General features: G+C 34.9%; 1 protein-coding gene across 1 annotated transcript; it reads left to right on the forward strand.

Annotated features, from left to right (window-relative positions):
• LOC130944517 (structural maintenance of chromosomes protein 5) lies at positions 1-24,429 on the forward strand. Its single transcript, XM_057872866.1, has 31 exons — positions 1-538; positions 883-951; positions 1,500-1,677; positions 1,764-1,917; positions 2,775-2,848; positions 3,998-4,147; positions 4,233-4,337; positions 4,580-4,725; positions 5,765-5,876; positions 6,076-6,234; positions 9,976-10,100; positions 10,189-10,333; positions 10,419-10,484; positions 11,959-12,087; positions 12,160-12,258; positions 12,373-12,538; positions 12,638-12,783; positions 12,928-12,991; positions 15,974-16,098; positions 16,298-16,375; positions 17,691-17,763; positions 17,894-17,997; positions 19,468-19,584; positions 19,657-19,734; positions 22,064-22,163; positions 22,247-22,301; positions 23,056-23,104; positions 23,190-23,277; positions 23,369-23,441; positions 23,862-23,965; positions 24,059-24,429. Exons 2-31 carry the CDS (start codon positions 911-913, stop codon positions 24,118-24,120), a joined length of 3,165 nt encoding a protein of 1,054 aa, XP_057728849.1. The 5' UTR covers positions 1-538; positions 883-910; the 3' UTR covers positions 24,121-24,429.
• Positions 24,430-25,574: the final 1,145 nt, after the last annotated feature.

Here is a 25,574-nt window from a genome sequence, read left to right on the forward strand (position 1 = left end):
TCATACCTTCTCCCTCACTCTAACTCTCCTCCTTCTTTCTTTGTTCAGATAATCCCCAATTCCCAAATCAACCTTAGGGTTTTGAATATCTCTGTTTCGAGTCATCATCATCAAAAGTTCAAAACTCATTACCCAGCCCCTACCATCGCCGAAGGCAGCAGCCCCCACCATCGCCGAACTCCTCTCCTCGGACGGGGGTACCGTCGCCGCCGGCATCGTGACAAATAGAGGGTGTCGTCTCGCCGTCGAACGTCTCTGCCACTCACCCGCTTCTCCTCGCCGTGAAACCTTTGCTCGGAGATCTTCTCTTGTTGTCGGGAACTGCTCCTGCTCGGCCGTTTTCTCGTCGTCGCGAACTCTGCGCACATCATCACTGTCTTCAAGCTCTCCGTTACCCCACCCGCCCGTTTCTCTCTCTCTCTCTCTCTCTCTCACTGCGACAAACCCAACCCTAACGTCCTAAACCCTTCTTGGAACCCAGCCACCATCCAATCGGCGAACTTTTCTCCTCGGCACATTCCTTCCTCCCTCGCCGCTGGTAAGCATTGCTGCCTCAGTTTATTTTTGGTTATTTTGTTAATTTTATTTATTCTGATTTCTGAGTTGCTGGTTGCTGATTTTTCTTATTCTGAATTGTTGATGGTGCTATGGTGCAATGCTTCACTACATTGTTTATGCTGGAATTTTTCTGATTCTGAGTTGTTGATGGTGCTACGGTGCAATGTTTTCCTGCATTATGCTGGAATTTATTTTATTTTGAGTTGTTTATGCTATGATTCTAATTCTAAGTTGTTTATGCTGATTTTCCTGATTTTGATTTATTGATTCTGGTTGCTGATTTTTTTTTCTTTTTTTTTTTGTTGATGGTGCTATGGTGCAAAGAGAAAGATCCAAGTTTTTATTTCGTGCAATGGCTGACCCACCTCCACCCAAGCGCCATAAAATTGTTAGGTTTGTATACTCCTTTCGAGGTTCGTCGCATTACTTAATCCAACGATTTTCGTGACGCCCCCTTTAGCTTGCTTCCTCGGAAACTCCTCTTTGTAGGAGTTAGGGCTGTGGAATGTGGTGTTTGTTGTAAGCTTTGTCATTAATCTGTTGGTGTGTTAAGTAAACAATGTGGGATTGTTAAAGTTGGGAACTTTGAAAGTGTTAACCGTTTGGGGTGCCTTTTTTTTTATTTTTTAAAAAATTTTTGTTTAGGGAAATATTTTAGAAATTTTCAAATGAGAGGAGTGAAAACTAACAACATAGAAGTATTACGTTGCATGACCTTGAATCAAAGCTTATTTGGTTTTGCAAACATTTTTATTTTATTCCTCAATTTAGAAATAAGAAACTCCACCTTCAAATCTTCCGTCCAAAGCTGATCATGTGCTATAAAATTTCACATTAAGCTAAAATCGTTTGATATATTTCTTATATACATTTAAATCAATGTAGTACAACTTGTTATGAATGTTGTGATCAGGGAGCTGATGGTTCAAATTTTGTTTCAGAGGAGATGATGATTATATGCCCGGAAACATTCTTGAGATTGAGCTTTCTAAGTTTATGACCTTTGATCACGTGAAATGCAAACCTGGGCCTCGATTGAATCTTGTAGTTGGACCCAATGGTTCTGGAAAAAGTTCTCTCGTGTGTGCTATTGCACTTGGCCTTTGTGGAGAGCCTCAGGTTGGTTTGTCCTTTTCTGCATTCGAATAGGTTTCTCAAAATTTCTATCTTTAAACCATTTTATATGAAATCTTTATTTCTTGCAGTTGCTTGGGCGAGCAACTAGTGTCGGGGCATATGTGAAGCGGGGAGAGGAGTCTGGATCCATTAAGATTACATTGAGAGGGAATAACAAAGATGAGTGTATTGCCATTACTCGCAAAATAAATACTAACAACAAGTCTGAGTGGTTGTTAAATGGTAAGAACCTCAACACTTTCGATACTCTTATTTTTAACTAGATGGTACTCTTTTTTTTTTTGACATTAATCATTATGATTTGACTCATTTAAGACCAGTTGATTGAGGTTGTTGTTGACCGCTATCTTAAATGTTTTAAAATTTGGTTGAGCATGATATCTAAAGACAAAATATGTGTCGTGTTTGTTTTGAATGGCAAATTACTCATTCAGTAGAGCACATTGTCTTTGTTTAATACATTTAGTGGACTATAGCTAACGGGATAAGGCTTTGTCAAGTTGGCAAATTACCCATTAGTCTTTTTTTGTTCTAGTTTTTTTGCTCTCAAACCTGGTTTGACTTGAAGCCACATTTTAATGCAACTGCATTGTATAAAAACCAAGTCTTGACATTTTTGTCCTTTTTGTTTCACTCACCGTTTTTCTTTAAAATTTTTGTAATTATTGATGAAGTGATATTTTTACCTTTATCATCCAAACATAATATCAAATTTACTTTTGATCAAAATCAATTCTATGGAATTACGCTTGTTTAATTTCAAATTTGAATTTGACAGTATGTTTATGCTCGTTATTAGATACTGAGTACAGTGACTACAGTCCATTATTTTCAATTTGTACGCTGGTCTGAAGGTGCAGAATTTCATCTTAAAGTAGCATCATCTTCATGAGCACTTTCATTTTCTTATAAATTGTTATGCATTTCAGATTAATTATTCTCCCACAATCCTCTTTGCAAGAATTTAAATTTTGGATTGCCACTGCAGTTAGTGCATCTCAATTTTTATGGGATGCTTAAACAATATGATAACTCAATATGATAACTAACTCTCTGATCTTTCATTGTGTTCATTTCAGGGAATATAGTTCCCAAAAGTAATATAGCTGAAACTGTTAAAAGGTTTAACATCCAAGTCAGTAACTTGACTCAAGTAAGCAGATGACCTGTAACTAAGTCATTTCATTGCTAGATTTCCTTTTTCTTACTTTTTGCTTATATTATGTGACATTTTATTGGGTTATCTACTTGGCTTCACTCTAGATTTTCTGTGTTTTGGAGGATGTTCCCATGGATTTAATTGGGATCTATTTCTAGAGATGTGGCATATTGAAATGTTTTGGTTCTTAAATAATCTTGTATGGGTAGAAGCATAAGTATTTTAGAAGCTCTATGACCTGTGTTTTTTCCCATCCTTCTTTTATTTTCCCCTCTTTTTTAGGGATGAGGATGCCATCTACTTCTGTAAATTCACCTATTTCATCTAGCCAAAATATTTATCAATTTAAGGGCTAGTGGTAAGGAATATAATAATATGATACTCAATAGCGCTGTTAAATTCTGTTTTCTGTGGGACCTTGTGTCCATATATAGCTGCTTGTATTCTCTCTCTCTCTCTCACTCATATATATATAAAGAAAAATGATGTAAGAAAAATTTGGTGAGTGCTAGTTGTGTCTCTCTGGATCGTTGTTTACACTGTTAGACTCTTAGTTTTGAACACAGGAAGGAAGCCATTTATTTGTGACGATGTTGCTGTGTATGCCATTGTTAGTATTTGGTGGAGTGTAGCTCTTGCGTTTTTTATGACAAACATTTGGATAAGCAAGTTTATCCTTATGTTGTTTCTTTCTTCCTATGAACAAATCAATATTCCTCCAACTTCATCGTTGTTCTTCAGCAATAATTTAATTTTGAGTAAGATCACTTGCAATGATCTGTGATGTACCACTAACCCAACCACAGACTCTTCCTTTCCATACAAGCTCAACTATTGAGGGTAAACAATGAGTGTTTGAGATTGAAAAATGTGTAGGTGTCTTAAGGCTGATGCTCTCATTTTAAACCTATATTTCTGTTTCTGCCAATATATTTGTTTAATTATTTTCTGTTCTCTTGGTACCTTGTCTTAATAGTGTAATTTTATTCCTTTTGGTATATTAATTTTCGGATATGGGATTTATAGCTTTGTTAATCTGGTTTCGAAGTTTAAATGTACATTTTCTTTTTGTGTAAATTTTTTTTCTCCTTTTAATCTTTTATCTTACCTGACTGATTTGTTTTGGACTCGTGCAATTTGTAGTTTTTACCACAAGACAGGGTCTGTGAGTTTGCAAAGTTAACTCCAGTGCAGCTCCTGGAAGAAACTGAAAAGGCTGTTGGTGATCCACAACTTCCCGAGCAACATCGTGCACTAGTTCATAAAAGTTATGCATTGAGGAATATTGAAGTGGTAAGTTAATCCTTTGCTTAGGATGGTAATAATCATCTAAAATTTTTTTGTGATCTTCAAAATGACTTAGCTAATTCTATTCCAGTCTATGGAGGGGCATTTAGGTACCTTGAATCTGTTGAAGAAACAAAATGCTGAACTAGAGAAGGATGTTGAGCGTGTCCGTCTAAGAGATGAGATCCTTGCCAAGGTTTGTGCTATGTTTGGTTGATTACCTTCTTTATTAACAATCTGGTTTGCTAAGGGGTTATTGAGCCAATGGTTTTGATGCTTTCTTCTTTTTCTAATACCCTTAAATTTTTTTCCCTTTTCTAATCTAACTTTATTTTAGACGAAGTATGATTCTGTTGCCTTGCCAATTATCCTCATGTCCTCCTGAAATACAACTTTTGAATAATTTCTTAATATGTTGTACTTTTTCTTTTCATGAAGGCTGAAACCATGAGAAAGAAATTGCCTTGGCTTGACTATGACATGAAGAAGGCTCAATATTGGGAAGCTAAGCAACATGAGAATAATGCGGCAAAGGCAATGGAGGAGTCTGCAAAGTTACTAAATGATCTTAAGGATCCTATTAAGTACGAAAATCTTTATTATTTTTTAATTGCTAGATGAGAAGGTTGCATATTTTGGGATGGGTTGAGGTCGGTCGGCCTCCACTGTATTTCGTGAAAGCGCATTGGCTCATCCTTTATGAAGTCTAACTGTGGCTTGGTGTTGTGTTTCATAACTGGAATCTTGATAACCTTGATTGAATTTGGTTAAATTTGAAATGAAATACATTAGAAGTGTATTTGAGGGCCCGGAAGAAGGCAAATGAAGTTGTTCCATAAAAATCAGCCATCTGGGAATACAAAATTTGCTGTGAGTTTGACACTGAATTCACCCCACACATAACACATACATCACAGGAAATAGCTTTATGTGGCCTTTGAACCTACAACAGGTCATTGGCATTAATTTTGTTAAGCACAGTTGTCCATATAAAATATTTGATTTTAGAGGGAGCCTTGGAATTCCCCCCCAACCCCAATTTCTTATAGCACCTGACTACATCATATAATTTTTCCTGTCCTTTGTTGATGTTTTGATGCTTTGTAGGTTGTTTCAGGGTAGAAAATTTTGGGAGTTAAAGAAGATCATTGATAGTAAGGACAGGTTCCTTTTATAAAATAAACAATGGGATATTTGGTTCAATTGGATTCTGTTTAGGCTCCAGTATGAGTATACATAAGGGCCTTCCTGTTCATTCTTTTAAAACAGACATTCAAGCGTCAAGAATGACACTCTACCTTTCTATTAAGATTGTTAGATAACATCTACTGTTGAGAAAAATGAGAAAACCAAAAATTCTACACCTGAATGAAAGGTTTCTATATTTACCACTATCACAAGGTTACATTAAATATTTTAGCATTTTTCTTGATGTATTTTGAAAGATTTGTTGTTGAGAAATCTCCCAAGTCACTTGTTCATAGGCTTTCACACTTTCATCTCCATCTTAAAGAATAATATTCTCTTAGTTCGGGAAGGACTGCATGTAGAATGTCTGACCAAATAGCCTCACCATTTGTTGTTAAGATCTGATAATGGATTATGATCCATCATTCATTGCAGCAAACAGAAGGAGGAACAGACTGCACTAGATGCCAAATGGAAAAAGGTTGACAGCCGTATAAAAGAGAACTACAAGAAGCGGACGGAACTTCTGGATAAAGAGAGCCAACTGGTAATTTTTCACTTTTGTAATCTGTGTCTTTCTTTTCTTCCATCTACTTTGTTGACTGTCTGCACCCAATTATTTTTAACGAAGGCCACTGGAAGAAGTTAGTATTTTCCATGTTGTACTTGTGGGTTTATCCTGTGCCATGTAGCATAAAATTTTGTGTGAATTACAAGGTTTTTTTTTTCTTTAAATTGATTTATAGGATGTGGAGATGCAAAGGAATTACAAGGATATGGAAGATTTGAGAAGACAGGAGGAAACTAGGCAAAAAAAACTTGAAAAAATTAGGGAGGAACTTGCTGCTTCTGAACTTGAACTTGAGAATCTAGGTCCTTCTGAACCTCGTCAGCAAGAAGAGCTGGTAAAAAATATTATTTGATATTAATAACAATCTATTCTCATCATTTTATTCCGTTTCATTAAGATCTTCAAATTACAGTTCTTCTTCCTCTTCAATCATTTTTTTCTCTTCTTTTCTTACTCTTGGTCTTGTAAGGTTTGGAACCTGTTGCACTTGTTCGTCACCACCACTTGAAGGTTCTTTTCTTTTCCTAGATTGTTGCTTAGTATTTGCTCTAGGCTCTCCTAATCCAGATGCCCTATGCACCTTTTCCAATCCTGACCACCATCACCATCACCTTCAAAAACCAAATCATATTTTGGTCCATCATTGTCATCTTTCTCCTTGTCTACAACATGCCCTCACTACACTCATTAATATCATTGAGTGAAATAGGGTCAATTTCATCCCTAATATTATATCTTCTATTTAGAGCTTGGATTTAATATAAACCAAGTCATGCATTGTTTTGTTGTCAAGTTTATTCCTCCTCTTAGTATGAAGCTAAGACATCAAGTATAATCAATGTGTTAATAATATATATCCTGCCTAATTGCCTATGAATTAAAATTTTGAGGGTGTTTATTGTAGCTCAAACACACTCCAATTACATTTTCAACCAGTTGCACTACATGTCTAGCTTAAGGTCTTGATGGCTAGCTATTGTAGGTTTGGATTTCATTGTCCATAGGACCTCCACCATTGAGCTACAATTCCACGAGTGCAATGTAAGAAAAGTAGCTAAAATTAGAACAAAAGAAAAACTAAGATTATAAACTAAGAATAATATGAAGTGGTTTAGTTGTTCTCACTAGGGGCAAAGGTCTTCCTTGATTCTATGGCATAGTTAGATCCAAAAAGATCTAAATCTTGCTTGTAAATTGGTAGTCACTTTACTATCTCTCCTTGCTCTATTGAATCACGCACCAATCTCTTTATGCAACTACATCTACCTTTTACGATCTCAAGGCAATACTCAATGTTGGGGTTATTGTAGTAGAGTTCCGGGTTCAACAAGTGACCGGATGCATGCAATGGTTTATGGAGCTGCCTGTCCCACTTCTAATCAATAATCTTGAACACTTCACGATATTTGCTCTCATTGCTGTTGAAGGACTTCTTGATTGCTTCTTTTGCTTTGTCCATCGCTTCATATACATATAGAGCACATGTTTCCAAAAGGAAATCATTAGAACAATCTTTGTTTCTTCCATCCCTTTAGCCTCCTTAGATAACTTATTTTGTGTTCACGCGTTGGATTTAAACATTCTTCTAAGGTTCCCCCTCTCTTGGTGAAGTCTTTCCAATGAAAGAAAAGAGGTTGCAAGTCTAGTATTCACATGTCTGATCAATCTCCTCTTGTTTGTGAAGTGTCTCAGCAAACTCAAGGTGCTTGAGTGGGAATAGTTGAAAACAACAAGAAAGATCACCCTCTTCACAATTTTCTTCATCAAAGGCATCTTGACAATGCTTTCAAGCATCAAATCTAAGGAATGGGCAGCAAAAGGTGTCTAACAGAGATGCTTTCTTTTTCCCTTCAACATCTTACCAGGAAGCAAATAATTGGAACTATCGTCTGTTATCACTTGAACGTTTTCTTCCCTAGTCTTCTCCACAAGGGAATCAAGCAATTCAAATATCTTCTCACCCACCTTCACAAATTTAGCAGCATCAATAGACTTCATAAACTTTGTTCCTATAGGAGAGATTACCAAGTTAATGATCCACCTTTGCTTATGCTCAGTCCATGCATCCGACATATTTGAGCAAATATGCTTCCTCCAAATATCCTTATGATCCTTGAACAAGTTTTTGGCATACTCCACAATGGATGGCACAGTAAGATGGACCATGAAAATTTGGACCAAAACTGCCAATAGAGTAAGATGAGAGGTTATAAGAATAGAATTATAGAAGGGAGCAGAAGAATGAGTAGAACAGAGTTGGATGAGAAACAGAGGAGCTCGAGGATATGAAGGTGATACACTTCATGTATGAATTGAATACCCAAATACTGAAAAGTAGAGAAGAAGGTAGCATTAGAGAGGCTACCACTCTCCTAAGGTCCTGTCAAGCCTAAATCTTTTATTTTCCTATTTGTTCCCTTCATTCCTCTTATGTACACTCTCAATCCTCTCTCTTATAATAGAATTCATCGCTCACAAATGCCCTCTCCATCATCTTTTCCAGCTATCTTATTTGTTACATTAGTTGATCCTACTTTATTTTCATTTTCAAATTTCAACTCTCTTTTCTTTCATTCTTCTACTGTAAATAAAAGGCAAATGAGCTTTTTGAACACTCTCTTCTCTAACTAACTTATCAACTTCTTCCCCCCACCCCACGCAAAATTCTTGTTTTTTTCACTTGAGTACTTAACACCGCTTTATATTGTCTCAAATATCAAGGTGAATTCTAGTAAAGTTTTACATCAAGGAGACATTTAATTGTGTTGCTGTTTTGTATACTCATTATTTGTATCTTTTTTTGCATTGCCTAATAGCTATTTTCCTATGGAACAATTTGTTTAGCATATTTGATGAATATTGGGTGTGCTCTGTATCTCTAGACCAATTTCTATCGACTAGGTTTGTTGGATTTGTTAGTAGAAAAGAGGCAAAATTTCTGTGGCCATGTGCAATTTTCTCCACTATTTGGTTGGAGTGTAATACACACCCCTTCAATTACAGATTTTTTGACAAGCATGTTTTTTGGGATAGAATTAGATGTCTAGCATCTAGTTGGTGAAAAGCTCATGATCTTTATAGGGACTTTCTTGCTCGAACATGTTGATAGATTGGAAAGTTATGGTTTATAGATAAATTCTTTGTTTTTTGCTTTTGTTTTTGCACAAGGGATCCATTATCTCTCAATTTGTATTATCCTTCTACTTTTCTAAATGAAATTCTTCTTTTATCCCAAAAAAAAGATATTGCTCCAATAGCTAGCCATAACCTAGTTCCTAGAATACAAAACTAGCTTTTAAGTAGTGTGTGGCTAATTTAACTCCAAAAGCTTATACCAGCTAGGTGTAAGTTTGATATTAAATATGAGGAGCCATACAGTTATCATTATCCGCAGTGTAAGCTAGTTTATCTCCAACAGCCTATACCAGCTAGCTGTTTGTTTCGTTATGAAATGACAGGAGCTATACAGCTATCATGCATGCTGTTTTGCCAGCTTAAGATGATATAATCATGTTTTCTAGTAATTATATGCTCTGTGACCATTCAAACTACTGCATTTTCACTAGTTTAAGCCTATGTAAATACATTGTGCAGCTTTTACATGCTCTCTAAATATTGAAATTCAAACTTGATGTATACTGTGACTTTGTAATCCAACAGATCTTAAAGCTTTCAATGTTTTCAGTTTGAAACTGTTTTTCGTGTGTGCAATACTATTTCACTGGACATTATCGCTAATGATCTCTTAAAAGCTCATGATCTCTTTAGAGTACTTTATGTCTCAAACATGTTGGGAGATTGGAAAGCTATGCTTCGCCAATCTTTTGTCTATATCTTTTGTTGAGAGGATATCTTGTCCTCCCTTTTCTTGAATTATTCTTTTCCCTGTCTTAGTTGTATTCTTCTTTTATAAAAAGAAATGAAAGAAACTATTTCACTTGTAATTGTGTTTATATTTCTGTACTGATATGCAATCATATCACATGAATCAATTTCTTTGGACATTATTTTGTAAGTCTCTGTATTTGTCTGTACTTGGACTCTTATATCATGGTGGATTTTTTTTTTGTTCCAGCAAAGACTAAGAGCTAAAGCCTCTGATATCGATTATGAAGCTAAGCAAGTGATGAAGCCTTGCATATCACTACTAGAGAGGGAAATAAGTCATAAAGTGACATCCTTGAATGAATGTAAAAAAAGGTAAAAGTCATAAGGTATATGAAATGCTCTACATACACATTTGTTATTAGTGAAAATCTTATGTATCCCTTCTCTCTCAATCTTGCAGGTTGAGCGAAATGAACAATAAAATTACAAAATGTTTGCATGTATTGCAAGAAGCAGGGACAGACAAAATTTTTGAAGCCTTTAAATGGGTCCAAGAACATCGTAAAATCTTCAATAAGGGGGTTTATGGCCCAGTATTATTAGAGGTACCTATGGTCAACATTTATGCTGTTCAGCTCCTATTGCTTTTTGACTTCTTATTTAGTCTGTTAAGCATGGGTGAAACTACAGGTGAATGTCTCAAATCAAGATCATGCTGCTTATCTAGAGGGTCAAGCTGCGCAATATATTTGGAAGGTAACCATAGATGTTATATGCAAACCTATTGCATTCTCTTTTTATAAAGAATGCGCGTTATATTTAATTATTTATGTAATAGAAATCTAGTTGTTTGGTCAAGGAGGCTTATTTATTTTCTGATGACTTGTTAAATTGAGTTTCTTAAGTGTAAGCTATTATGAAATTGCTAGATGGAGTTTAATTTATGTTTCCCTGTTTGTGGGGAAAATGTTAATATTGTGTTTTGGGATGCCTTGTTTATTTCAGAGATGCTTCTCGCAGAATGATTTGTTCCATTTTGTTTTGTCTCGTATTTTCTCTTTTTATGGTTTATTTGGGAGCATAATAGCTTCTTATTTTCTGTTGTAGTAAAATCGTGATTTTTAACATGTCCCTCATTGCTAAGAACCACACACACTTGTACATCACCCAATTGGTTACTGAATGCCTTCCCTATGTGATTACCTCTGTATGCATGCCAATGCCAATACTTTTCATTTTGTCCTACTTCAACTATGAATTTTAAAATTTTAATTAGTTATGTTTAAAACAATTATGGTCAGTTGACAGAGAAGAACTATTTTTTTTTTATAACTAGTAACTATACCCATGCATGTATAGAGAAACTTGAGTGGATCTTGGCAAAATTAAGCAATACACCTTCAAAGGATTGATTGCATACTTGCTAACCTTAGGGCCTTACAAATTTGCATTGTAACATATTCAAGATAAGTAACCAAGGCATCTACAAGCACAAAGTACTCAACCAGATGAAGAATGTAAATCCTAGATTAATGAAATCAATGCCTTAGTTGCAACCTGTATCATCAACATCTGAACATTATTCCCATAAGGGTAGCATCAGCAAAGACTATTATGGTAAAGCTCCTTTTAATTCAGATACAAGCACACTTAATCATGTTACCAAATTTATGTTTAGGAATAGACGGACCCATTATGTGAATTGAGAGTGATATAAACCTTTAGATTCAAGCCAAGTGGATGAAATGATGGGTGCTTTTGGTGTTATTTACCATGAAAAGGTAGCACTCATGCTTGAGGGGAAGTTTGAAAGTACAGCTATTGACCAGTGATGTGCAGCTGAAAGTGGGTTATTGAAATTTCAATAATGCTATATAAACAATTGGAACAACAACTATACAAGAAACTACAAAAAAGCAGAGGGGCATATGTAATGTGTATTTATACATACAACTTTGGTCCTATTGTGTAGTTGTCTTGTATAATTGTCAAAATGAGTTGTTTACATAGCATTATTGCTAAAATTTTCTTTAGCTTCTCTGTTATTTGTGCAGATCTTTCTCTGTAATTTCACATTTTTTACCCCTTATATCTATCAAGTTCTAAAGATAAGATTTCTGATAAATTTTGATTGCTATAAGTGCTGCATTTTTGCTCACCTTTCTTTTGGGGCATGGTATATGAATCATGTAGGCGCTTATAATGCCTGTTTCTCTGTGTTCAAATCCAGTCTTTCATAACACAAGATCCTCGTGATCGGGACCTCTTGGTGCAGCACCTAAAGTTCTTTGATGTTCCAGTTTTAAATTATACTGGTGAAGTTGACCAACAAAGAGAGACTTTCAGAATTACTGAAGATGTAAGTTTGGTGGTTAATTTTTGTTGCACTCCCCATTCTAGCTACCTGAAGTTTTACGATTATTTTAACCAGATGCATGCCCTTGGCATTCACTCCCGGCTGGACCAAGTTTTTGATGCTCCTAGTGCTGTCAAGGAGGTTTTGATTCGCCAGTTTAATTTGGATCATTCTGTATGCCTCCTGTGCTTCCTTCATAAATTAGTACTTCAAATTTATAGACTTCTTAAAATGCTTTAAGCTAATGTTGTATAATTTGCACTTTGTCTTCCAATTATTCTATTTCAGTATATTGGATCCAGAGATACTGATAAGAGGGCTGACGAGGTTCCAAAATTGGGAATTATAAATTTGTGGACACCGGAAAATCACTACCGGTGGTCTAAGTCTAGATATGGGGGTCATATCTCAGCCATGGTCGAACAAGTGGGAGATCCGAAGTTTATAGTGAATAGTATGCCACTTTGAAACTTGTTAAACAGGTGAATGATGTTGGTTAATTTTAATACTGGTCTTTTATTGTCCTCTCCTTTCCCTTCCGTTGTACTACTAGGTTCAAATGCGGGAGAAATTGAGAAGCTGGAATCCCAGGAAAAGGATCTTGAAGGAATTATTGCTACCTTGGAGGAAGATGCTAAAAGATCTCGAGATAAGCAAAAGGCCTTAATTAATGAATATGCTGATCTTCGTAGAAAGATGGTAGGCCATGGACAATTTATAATTCAATTGCAATGTATTGGTTTCTCTCTAAGCTGGAACTGTTTGTTCTTTGGACACAGTTTGACTGATTGAAATTTTTATATATTTTTGAAAATAATTATTTTTTCATTATAAAATTTTTAGGAGGAGATTAATAAATTATTCCAACTAGAGAAACAAAAACGTGAAGGTATTCACAACCGTATTGGTAAGTAGAAGTTGTCTGCTAATTTTTTTTTATCAGGTTGCTTGCTTTGTTGGAAGACTTTTTCTTGTTGTCTCTCTCCTTTATTTTTTATTTTATTTTATTTTATTTTTGTGTTGATTGAAAATTGAAAGCCAGTAAGACATGTTAGGCTAGGTTGTGCAGATATCATAGGCTTTTTTCTTTAAACATCCATTGTGCAGGAAGACAGAATCTTCAGTGAATGAAATTGTTGAAAATGAGAAATGGTGAGAGAAATAAGAATTCTGTGTGTCTTGGCTTACAATGGAGACTAGTTTATATAGCCTAAAAAGTGAATCTATACATAATTACAACATCTACACAATTAACTACCATATTGTAATGGATCCTAAGAGATTGTAACTGCCCCTATTCTAATTCTATAAGGCTCCATGTAGTTTATGTACGCTGTGAGAGAGAGGAAGAGGAAGAGAGCGCTGATAGAGGACAGAGACAAGCAGATCCAACATTACTAGAGCGATTGGTGGCTAATGCAGAGGGATGCAGGAGGTGTAGGAGGGTTACTAGAGGGAGGATGAGAGGGGTTGAAGGAGGCAGAGGCAGAGCTAGGAGGGTGAGTTGGAGTAAGGAAGATGAGGAATAAATGGGTGGAGGTATTGGAAAGGTGAGGCAGAGGAGGAAGAGAGAGGGGGGAAGAATAGGGCTTAGAGTAAAGGGATAAACTTGGTATTTTGAAAACTAATTAGGGACAATAGTGGAAAAACTATCTCACGGTCTGTCTCATCATCCTAGCTTTGAGATGGTACCCAAATTTTGTGAATTAGTGTCTACCTGTGTGTTGGTAAACCAAAATGGTGGACCATGCCATGTGTTGGGTGGACACACCCACTATCGAAAGACAACCTTATATTCATAGATATTTTAATTCTTTACCTCAAGCTTTAGCATATAGATCATATGCACCAAGCTTTTTACATGGATAACTTATTCTAGGACCTTTTATTTCTTTGCTTAAGACATAAGCCAAATGATCCTTTGAATTGATGAAACTTGTGGTAATGTGTCTCCCTTTTGTCTAGCAAAATGACACAGTTAACCTCAATATTTTTGGTCTTCTCATGAAAAACTAGGCTAGAAGTGATGTGCAAAGTCACCTGGTTGCCAGATAAAAAGGTCGTTCATTTAGTTGTCTCAAATTGCAGTTCCTTGAGTAAACTGTTTAAGCCATATAAGCTTACCTGAGTTGATCGATATAGCAAAGTATTATTCTTCTCCACTAGACTGTGCAACCACATCCTGCATGACTTTACGAAGAAATAAGTGTGCCACCATTGAGGACACAATAGCTAGAACTGGAATGTCTATCAATCAGACACCTTGTCCAGCATCACAAAATCCAACAATAGCTATGAGATTGTTATCCTCATTGAGAAGACCCTTTAGAATGCGGATCACCGTATCCTGATGATCTTTGCATGGTGAGTTCAATGAGATGTTAGGATGAGTGAGAGTGAGATAATTTAGTTTCCAAACCAGTCTTCTATATCTTCATGGTCAAATATTGGTTTCCCTTGATCTGCTAGAAGCTTAACATTGAGATTTGTAGTTAACTTTGTGAACGCTCCCCCACAAGCTAATGCTTACCAACCTTTTAGCTTGTTAAATTTAACCCTTAAAAGTCTAAAGTTACGTCCACTGAAGTCTACCAAGGCAACGCCAACATGCTGGATAAATCTTAACAACTGGGTGGCTGGAATGACCATCGTCTTGGATGGTTTCTTGGTGTATAACATGATTAGGAAGAAGAGACAGGTATCTACCAGTGCTGTTTGAAAACAGAAATTAAGGCTGTAAACTGCTACCAATAATGATTATGTTTGAAAAAAAGCATTGAATGTAGCGGAAATTTCCTAAGCATGCAAAAAGAGTTCGCAAGAACAACATTTGGATGTGCTGAATAGCAAGGAAAACTTGGATATCAAAAGAAGCCATGAAAATGGTCTGAGTGAAAAACATTGTCATTGGTGTGATTTACAATGGGAGGCGAAAACATAACCCAATATAGTTTCCACTTGTGCCAGAAGGAGACGACGGGAAAACCAAGGAGGTTTGAAACAAAAGGAGTCTTTTTCTCTTGGAAAGAGGAACTCTTATCTTATCCCCTATCTTGTATTATTCTGCTCTTTCTTAATGAAATATTGGATGAACCAAAAAAGGACAGTTTTGGTAAGAGGCAGCAGGGAGGGAATAAAAATGGTGGAAGCTGCAGTCAGAGACATCATCAGTTGTGCTACTTGATGGGGCAGTGTGTGGAGAACTGCCAAAAAAAGAAATGGTTTATGAACGTGCATGTGAAGCTAGATGACAACAAAACAGTTGTGGTTGGACTATGTTCGATGAGAGGTAACCGGCATTGTGGTTAGTGATTGAAGATGGTGACTGATGATGGTGTTGATTGAGGCCAGGAGGAGAGGTTCCACCAATCGGAAAGACACATGGTTTTCTGAAAAGAATTTTGATGGGACGGAAGTGGGTCCTCCTGGATCGACAGACTAGTGTGTTGGTATGGAAGAAGGAAAGAAAGAGTGCATGAATTCCATGCGTCTTAACTACACAACAGGGAGATTTATATAACTACTATGACTTAAATACATAAATATGAAAATGAATTAAATTTATGCTTGATCTTATATCCAAATTACATGATATCACACAGATTAGTAGTGAGTGACTATTATATTAGGTGTGTGTGATGGTTGGTGTAGTAAAAAATTAGATTCGAAAGGCACTGGGTTTTGGATATCTTTAACTTTTTGTATCTTTTTCTTTCCTCGTCATAGTCTTCTTCTAGACTCATGATATCACACTGATGTCAGCTTGTGTTCCATTATGTACAAGGGTTTCTACCTCTAATGACATGGTTCCAGTGGTATGAAAGCTTAAGGCTGTTTCACTATTTCATATTCTTAAATGAATGAATGAATGTCCTTTCTTGGGATTTAGGGAAAAAGAGAGCTGCACTGAAATCATTGGAGGAACCCATTGATAGAGATACCGAGATGGCAAAGCTTGTTGATCAGGCAAATAAACTTCACATTCTGAGATTCCGTAATGCAATGAAATTAAAGGTGATATTCATTTTTTTCCTTTAAATTTCATGTTATTTGTAGGTTAAAATTCTATTATTCTTTGTAGTTGGGATTAATTTATGATGTTGGTTCCAACACATTCTAAGTTTTCTATTTTAATGTCTTTCTCCCATTGAGGATAGACTTAATTTTGGATATCAAGTTATTTTGCTGTTGATGCTCCCCAATTTTTTGGCAGGAACTTCTCGTTGAGTGTGTTGCTTACAGAAGAAGCTTTATTGAACAACGGATGTCTTCGATTCAATTTGATGCTAAGGTAATCTGTTGATAAATTTAATGCTGATATTGCACTAGAAAACATTTAACGGGCTGTTGCCATGGATTAAGTAGATTTTCATGTTTTTTATTGAGAAGATAGAAATTTTACATAATCAATCACTCACAATCCATTTGGAATTTATTATTTTTTCACTTTCAATTCCTATGGTGTGACAATTGACTAGAAAGTTAAAATAGTGAAACACCATTAAGGTAAAGCCTGTTGCCTGAAGTTTATTACTTCTGGTGTAAGCTTAACTACTACTGATATCAAAATCTTCTCGCCAATTGCTTAACATATTGCCATTGTCTCATATTTGCCTGTTGCCACTTCTGTGAATTGAGATTTCCATTTTTTTTAAGTAGCGGGTATCGGTTAATGTTGTTTTTCTTTTCTATTTTTTAAAAGCTATTTATTATTAAATTTTTAATGGTTAATTATTATATCTAAAGCAATAACTAAGCCTTTGGTGCTAGTCCATTGAATCATAAAAGTCCATATGACCATCAAGCTTTGACCAAGCTTTACATTGGTTGTTGGGGCTACCTTACAACAGCCATAGTTTATTCAAGCTTTCAATCAAGCATAAAGATTTTGTAATAAACACATGTACAGAGTTATTAGGCTGTTATTGCCTGTTACTATTCAATGATGGCTTAGTTTGGACTTGCAGACTATACATATGTAACATATGTAGGAGAAATTTTAGTAAAACATCATCCCCAACCGCATTAGAAATCTGACCTATAAACAAGGTAACAAATCATTGAAACTCAAATAAGAATGCTACATTCCAATCACTCTCCTCATGGGCTCAGATTTTTGGTGTTGAATTAGGCCAACTTAATTCTAATATGGTATTAGGGTCTATCCTATGATTGTTACCAGGCCATTTGCAAATGTCATATCCTGCAAACTATACAGATGTCTAGCATTAGGAGTGTGAGGTGTGCCCTAGATTTCATATTTTGTGTTTGGAAGAGCTCTTGTACTTTCTTTCTTTCAACCACTGTTAGCATTCTTCTTGATTGAAATTCCTTTACTAGGGACTAATGTGGCAAAATATGTGGTAATTGCTATGAATGCCACCATTTTTTGTATTTGGTTGGAGTGTAATCCTTGCTGTGGTGGATTTCCTTAGGTTTAGGCTTACGGTCTTTTTCTTGTTCTACAACAAAAGCAACATTACATTTATTATCTCTCCCCCTCCCCCCTTCTCTCTCTCTCTCTCTCTCTCTCTCTCTCTCTCTCACACACACACACACACACACACACACACACATAGTAACATACTAACATTTTGAATTTATAGATTCGCAAATTGGAGGCAGATTTAAAGCAGCATGAGAGGTCTGCCGTTGAAGCAACTATACAATTTCAGAACCGTGAGAAGCTACTATGGTTTTTCTTCTTATCTAGTAATCATATGCGCGCGCGCGCACACACACACACACACACTCATATTTTCACTTGTGCTTGTGCAGCAAAGCTGATGTTATTTTGTATTTTATCCAGTTAAGAAAGAGACTGAGGCTTGTGAACGGCAGCTGACGGATTCTTTGAATCTTGCTGAATCAATTGCGCCATTGACACCTGAGCTACAGAACAAATTTCGTGAGGTTTGTGTCACAGATGAGGAATGCAATGTGCACTTTTCAAATATGACAATACAATTGATGTTTTGCATTTCAACCATTGCTACTTGTAGTTATTGAACTCTTATTTCGGTCTTAAATTGCCTAATCAAAGGAATATATATCAGAAAGCATGACAATTGAATCTCATTTATTCTGGTAATAATATCCTAAACAAGGAAGCGATCTCCTTATTAGAAGTCTGATCTACAAACAAGATAATAAATCATTGAAGCTTAAATAAGGAAGCGGCAAATAAATATTGATGTCCCATGCCACTCTTCTCTTGACTGAGCTTTTGGGTGTTAATTTCGGCTCACTCAAGTCTACTATGGCATCAAAATCTATCCTGTGGTTGTTACTACTTACTAGGTCTCCCACAAATGTCCGATCATGCAAACTTCATGCAACAAGTTTCCAATTTTAGGTGAGAGGGGTGTTACTTAGAGTTCCAGATTTCCTAGAAATAAGCTAGCTTTTGGATTTGAATTAGATTCACTTAATTCTAATAACTAACATGGTTGAGTGTGAGAGGAGGGAAAGACATGAGAATTTTGTGGGTTTAACCTACATAGCCTAAATAGGGAATCTTTACATTCTAGTTTAACGGCTGTATTGTAACTGATCCTATAATATCCTAATTTATTCTCAGATATTCTATCAAACATATTGGATTTCTAAACTTTATGTAATGATACTAAATTTAAACTTGTCCCTTCACGTTCTGAATAGATGTTGGTCACTCTCAGATTGCACCTTAAATTGGAGAAACAGAGTCTGAAAGTGTGTTTGATCCACCACTTGGAGGTGGCTTAGGGAGTTGATCAAATTTTTACAGTAATTGCAATAGTTATATGTATTGAATGAGAGTACTTGACAATGTCTGAGGCAAGTCGGTGTGCCACTGGACAAATCTTGTACACTCCCTGGTGAACCCGAGAAATGGGGGACTGAGCTTTTTGTCTTTCATTAAGCTGCTGTTTGCATTTTGCGATGACCATATTGGCATTTTTTCTATCCGGTGGCAACACCATTAAACATGCCTGGTCATCTTGAATCTTAAAGCTTTGTCTTTGATGATCTGCAACAGGCTCTTAAATTCTTCTTTTGGTTCTTTGGGCTCAACCATGTGCTTTAATAACAATGTAGTGTCCTGGTAATGTTACTGTTCTATAGGCCTGTTCAGTTTTTAGACATTAGCACTCATTTTGGATGCTCTTCTTATCTAGATAGTAGTATTATTATGATATAGAATATAAAAGTTAGGAGGACATATTATCTAGATACCACAACCATAAGCTTATTGTATCTGACAACGAAATGCATGCTAGTTGCAGTACACATTCACCGTCATGATATTATTTTTTGATTTATTCTAACTGAAGTAGTTTCTATGTAATTTCTTGTTTACCTACCTATTGGGCACCCTGAGAGAATGTGGGTCTTTTCATGCAGATGCCCACTACAATTGAGGATTTAAATAATGCTATTCAAGAAACAATCTCTGAGGCCCGGGCAATATTTACACTTAATAATAATGCATTGGAGGAGTATGAGTATCGGCGACAAAAGGTACTTGGTCTGTTCTTGCACTTAGCTTTGCAGTATGTTGACGTGCCAAGTGAAGTCACAGTTTATTTTCAGATAGAAGAGCTTGCAGAAAAAATCGCTGCAGAGAAGGAAGAATATGGAAGGTCTTCTACTGAAATAAAGGAAATCGAGGTAAGTTATATCTTTCTTATGGCGCTTGATTGTTATGTTGGGACTTGGGAACGCATCTATAATTGCAACTATAAATTGACCTTCCTAAATAGATAATCCAATATTGAGATTTGTGACTTAATGGGCATTTGTTTTATTGTCTCAACGTATTCCTGAATATAATTACAGGGCTAAGCTTTCTTCTAGTGTTTTTTACTAGTTTTATGAAAACGTTATGGGTACTAATCATTGGAATTATATTTCTGTGCCTTCATGGTATACCAGGCCTAAACCCATGCAATGCACGAGATTAAAATATGCATTTTTTTTCCATAAAAATGATACTTTAAAATGAATGAAAAGTCTATCTTATTAAGGTATTTGTAGATTGTGTTGATGTATAATTATTTCAATTAAAATTACATAATATACTAATTGGTTTAGTAGTTTAATGAGTTTTATTTAAAATTTATTGCATCTAAATTAAATGTTTAAATAAAGCTTTCATATGTAGCTGAAATTCTTGTGAAATTTATAAAATTAAAATATGCTAAATTTTTATCTAAAGAATTGAAACTTTGGAATGTAATATGACTTAAATCAAAAGCAAGCATGAATGTGTTAATAATTATAACTTGTAAGAAAAGTATTCACATTTTATAAGTTACAACTTTGAACATTTGTGAAAGATAATACAGTTTAGCAAAGGTTTATACATTCATGTTCTCTTCTAGCTAATGTGAGTAATTGAGTTGTACGATAGCTTTTATGTTTACGTATAACTTCTTAGTTTTCCTTCTCAAATAAAAGAATCATGATCATTCTTATCAAAAGAACAACATTATACTTTCGTCTGTCAAAATTTTTGCAATCTTCTGTTGCATTTCAATCTAAACAACTTTTTAAAAGTTTATGCAATTGATTATAGATTGTATATCTTCATGTAGTATCTTCCCTATTCTTCTCAAATTAAGTGAAAGAATAATTGTTATTCTTATCAAAGAATAAAATTATTCCTTCTTTTCTCATTAAATTTTTCCAATCTCTTTTTGTATTTAACAAAAAAGCTTTTCCAAAAGAACTCTTTATGGAATTGAGTAGAGCTTTGTATGATTTCTTTTAATTATTAGTTTCCTTCTCCAATAAAAGCAATTATAACTCTTATCAAAGAATAAAATATATTTTCACTTGCTGTTAAATTTTTGCAATGTCTTTTGTTTATTAAAAAAGCTTTTCAAAAGAATTATTTGGATTATGTTTGTGCAATTGCCTTTGATAAAGAAATATTATGATAATAATCATATTGTCATTATCAATTGTATAATTATCAGTTGAGAACGATCTTTTTAATTAGATTTAAGTGGTTAATTTTTTTCTTAAATAAATTGGTTATAACATACATAAAGAATTAGTGTTTTTCTTCAACTAAAGTGCTATGAACAAACAATTTTATAAACAAGTCCACAACCAAGTCTTATTATACTTTAATGAATATCCCAATATACCTCAACTCTTATCTTAGAGCGTCAATTCACACATACATTTATGTGGGTGATTTTTGTTGTGCCAATGAACTATTAAGTCGACTTGGTTACTAAAAATACTTGGTTATATAGCATCACTCTATTATATACCTACTCCCAGAACCATCTTACCCGGGCACGTCTACCACCTGTTATTAGACCATTCTTCCCTGGAGGATCCCAGCCAACTCCTCTTCCAACCACCATCACCTCCTCAGTCAACCTCCACTCTTGTCAGTCCATTGTCACATACAGTCCCCATCACCATAACCCATGCCACCTGAGTGACGTCATTAAATCTAAATTTCCATCCCCTTCATAAGGTTTGAACTTACCTCTTATTTGATTTTCCTCTATTATTTCTTCATCCGTAGTGTTACCTTCTTGAGATTTACTCATATACCCCTCAACCCTAGCTACATCCTTTTCCTACTCTGGAACATTTTTATCCTCTTCCTCTTGAATGAATTGTGGGCTTAAATAATGATCATTGACAACAGAAACTTTATGCTTGTTAGCCCACAACTACTCCCATTGATTGATTGTATGAAGTGATTAAATGTGGAGTTGAATTAAGCTTTTTGGGAGAATTAGAGAATGTAATCTAATGTTAACTTTGGATTGCAACCTTCTTACACCAAACTATGGCATGTCCCCTTTTCATGAATATATTAGTGAGTAGTTTTAATGGATGGACTCTGGATGTTGTTTGATTCTATACCCTTTTCCATGTTTACTGGAATGAAAACTTGCCACTTTTGTTCATGCTTTTGATTCTCTCGAAAATTGTCATGGGCAAAGCACCAATATGTTAGTTTTTTCTGCAGGATAAATGGCTTCCAGCACTTCGAAACCTTGTGGCACTGATCAATGAAACTTTTAGCCGTAATTTTCAAGAGATGGCTGTTGCTGGTGAAGTTTCACTAGGTATGTAAGTTGCTAATTAAAATTTAATATTGTTGGGTTTCATTGTCTTTTTATTCTAATGTCATGTTTGAACCTCTTCTTAGATGAGCATGATAAGGAGTATGCCCAATATGGAATTTGTATTAAAGTCAAATTCAGGTGACTACAGTTTGAATATCTAAACCAATTTCTACCTTTACTCTTTATTCTCTTTTCTGTATCTGCTTTCACTTGAAAACCTGATTGTATGGTGTAGATTTTTTTTTCACAGATGTAGCTGAAAACAATAACTAGGGTATTATTATCAATTTAATTTGACCATTTATTTTACACCATGGTGAAATTTGTAATTGGGGCACATACAGGATTTAGAATTTAGGGGAATCATATAGTTTCCAGTATTCCCTGTATTTATGTTTATTTTTTATGATGAATTTTGTTTAGTATATGCATATGCATAGTTGCATACAAACCAGCTTATGCTATGTAGTTGAAGCAAATGAAATTCATGAAGTTGTTCACTCTTCTCTTTGATAGAGTAAGCTAAGCTAGCGTAAGTTAGTTGAGATGTGTGCTAGCTAGTTGAACTGCCACAGCTGGTGCCTGATGTAGTAAGTTGTAACTAATGATTTCGATTTCATAAACTACTCCCTAGACTAGCTTGCTGCAGATATTTAAGGTGCTGTATAAATACATGTTTGTACACTTGGTTCATTTTGTTCAATATGTCAGATTCAGAACTGACTCCTATCGACTCTCTCATTTCTCAAAATATAATATGTATTTCATCTGTTGTAGGCATATGTACCACTCATGCAACTTAATTTGTTTATGTTGTCAAACTCCATTGCATCCTAGCTATTTTTCTTTGTTTTTCCCACCTCTCAGTATGTCTTATCTCCATTATTGACAGACAAAATGGAAAACTTGAAGTTCTTAGTGCTCATCATCAATCTGGAGGGGTATTGTGAAGGATTTTTTTCTTAAGTTTTCTTTTTTCATGGTGCTACTATATGAATTCTGAATTCTTCCTTAAACTGATAATAGGAGCGGTCAGTTTCAACTATCGTATATCTTCTTTCCCTTCAAGATCTTACTAATGTCCCATTTAGAGTTGTTGATGAAATCAACCAGGGTTAGTGACTGAAGTTAATTCTTTATGGATTGATCTTTTACAATGCTCTAGAGACCTTCATTGACAGTTTTACTTTATTTATTTTTATCAGGCATGGACCCAATAAACGAAAGAAAGATGTTCCAGCAACTGGTCAGAGCTGCAAGCAAGCCCAATACACCACAGTGAGTACTAACTGATCTATACTATACTTGATCTAAGTTCCTTTCACTCATTTAGCTTTTACGATATATAAATATGTCGGATCAGTTTGTCTTTCAAAGATTCCTTGAGATTAGTAATATCTAGCTGTATCAGATATGATCATAGTAGTTTAGATGCTGATGCTGTACTTCAACAAGTGTGGTATCTTTCAAAGTAATACTAACATTAGCAATATTGCAAGTCACCTGGAATTGACTAGTAGCAGAGAGTTTGACCAGTATGCACATGATGATTGGTTCATACTTCAATACCTATAACATATAATAGGAAAAAAGGACCAAATTTTGCAAATATACCCATAGTTCATAACACTGATATTGGGAAATTATGGTTTATCTTTGCAGAATTTTAAATAATTTCTTTCATTAAATGTTATGTAGGTGTTTCTTGCTTACCCCCAAATTGCTACCAGACCTGCAATATAGTGAAGCATGCACTATATTGAACGTGTTTAATGGCCCTTGGATTCCCCAACCCTCAAAGCGTAACCTCTCGACCATTGGATTATTATTATTATTATTATTATTATTATTATTTGACTCACAGCTCGTTATCTTTTTATTTGATTTTATTTTAGTATGGGAGGAAGGTGAAAGATGGAGTATTGTCACCGGTCTCTTGGGGGAAACCCATTGTTGAAGTAAAACTTAATGGTATATTCACCAAGCAGGTCTATCTGAGCTTTTTTGGAATGTGCTTTGTTTTTAACTTCCGTATATATTTTGCGCAGTAACTAAATACACTGCATTTGAATGGTCCATTTTTTTGGTTAAGTTGTAATGTAACCGCTATTGTGAACACTTAATCCTTATGCCATTATGATAACGTATTTATTCCCATCATAGCAAACTAGTGTATGGCAGCGCGCGACGAGTAGTTAATCTACTTTATGCGTAGTTTGCTTACAAAAAGATTTATATTTTCTGAAAGAGTTAAATTTCGTCATTATTCCCATCATAGCAAATACGGCAGCGGAAAAGCTTAATGTGCACCTTGTTTTAATATAGAAAAAATAAGGTAAACAGAATTTTGCCAATAATCTCGTTTTCTCTTTGGTCTGCTCCCTCCTCTTCCCCAATATCTGCCTGCATTCTCTCCAGCTCTTCCTTTATTTCCCTGATAAACTAACCAGCACTACTGAATTGTTTTTTTTTTTCTTTCTTAATATAAAACCTGTGGGGTTTCGACTTTTGGACCCACAAGCAACAGTATAACGGAAAATTTCATGAGTACAAAGGTTTTTTGAGCAGATTGATTTTCTTCGCAAGAAGCCCTCCTGATATGCTGTGTTTGGACGAGGTATGGGCAGATATTCCAAAGTTCTCTGTACACCATCAATCATTCTTCCGAAGAAACATGATTGGAATTTATGTTCATAGGAAGTTTAGAATGGTTTATCTTCCATGGATAGATACATACACACGTAGTAGAACGAAAAAAATTTATTACATTTTCTCCTTTCTAATTGAAATATAGTATTTTGATCTTTTATATTTGTTATTATTTCACATATGTTGTTATATAATATCAAGGGTAAATTGCCTAACAAAATTGTGTAGGAGAAAATTGTATGTGAATGTTCTTATTTCAATTTGATTATATTTTTGTCTCATTTTTCTTTTATGTAAATCATTGCAAAATATCATAATTTACAATTTTCATTTAAATGTTGTACTTTGCCACTATTTAGTAGGTGAGTAATGCTAGTAGCTAAAATATTATAGACAATAAATAAAGATATATGATTAATAATATTTGGGCTTATAAGAGAGTGTAAATCAATCTTCTAATTTAATTGACACAATTAATTTTTTTTATAATTAATTATCTTTCCTCATTTAATTATACTAAAAGTTAATTTCAAATTTAATGTGAATCAAATTCCAAAAATTTTTCCCTCATTATTACTACATGCATTTATAATTCTATAATTTTTTTCTTCCAAATAAAGATTTTGAATTCTTATATTTTTAATTTTTAAAAAATTTTAAATCACCTCAACACATTTTATAAAAAATAAAAACATCTAAAATTTTATTAGTTTTTATTTTTTGAAAATTATAAACATCCAAAATTGTTGGTTTATGACTTGA

This window comes from Arachis stenosperma, chromosome 8, assembly GCF_014773155.1.
Source record: "Arachis stenosperma cultivar V10309 chromosome 8, arast.V10309.gnm1.PFL2, whole genome shotgun sequence".
NCBI lineage: Eukaryota > Viridiplantae > Streptophyta > Magnoliopsida > Fabales > Fabaceae > Arachis > Arachis stenosperma.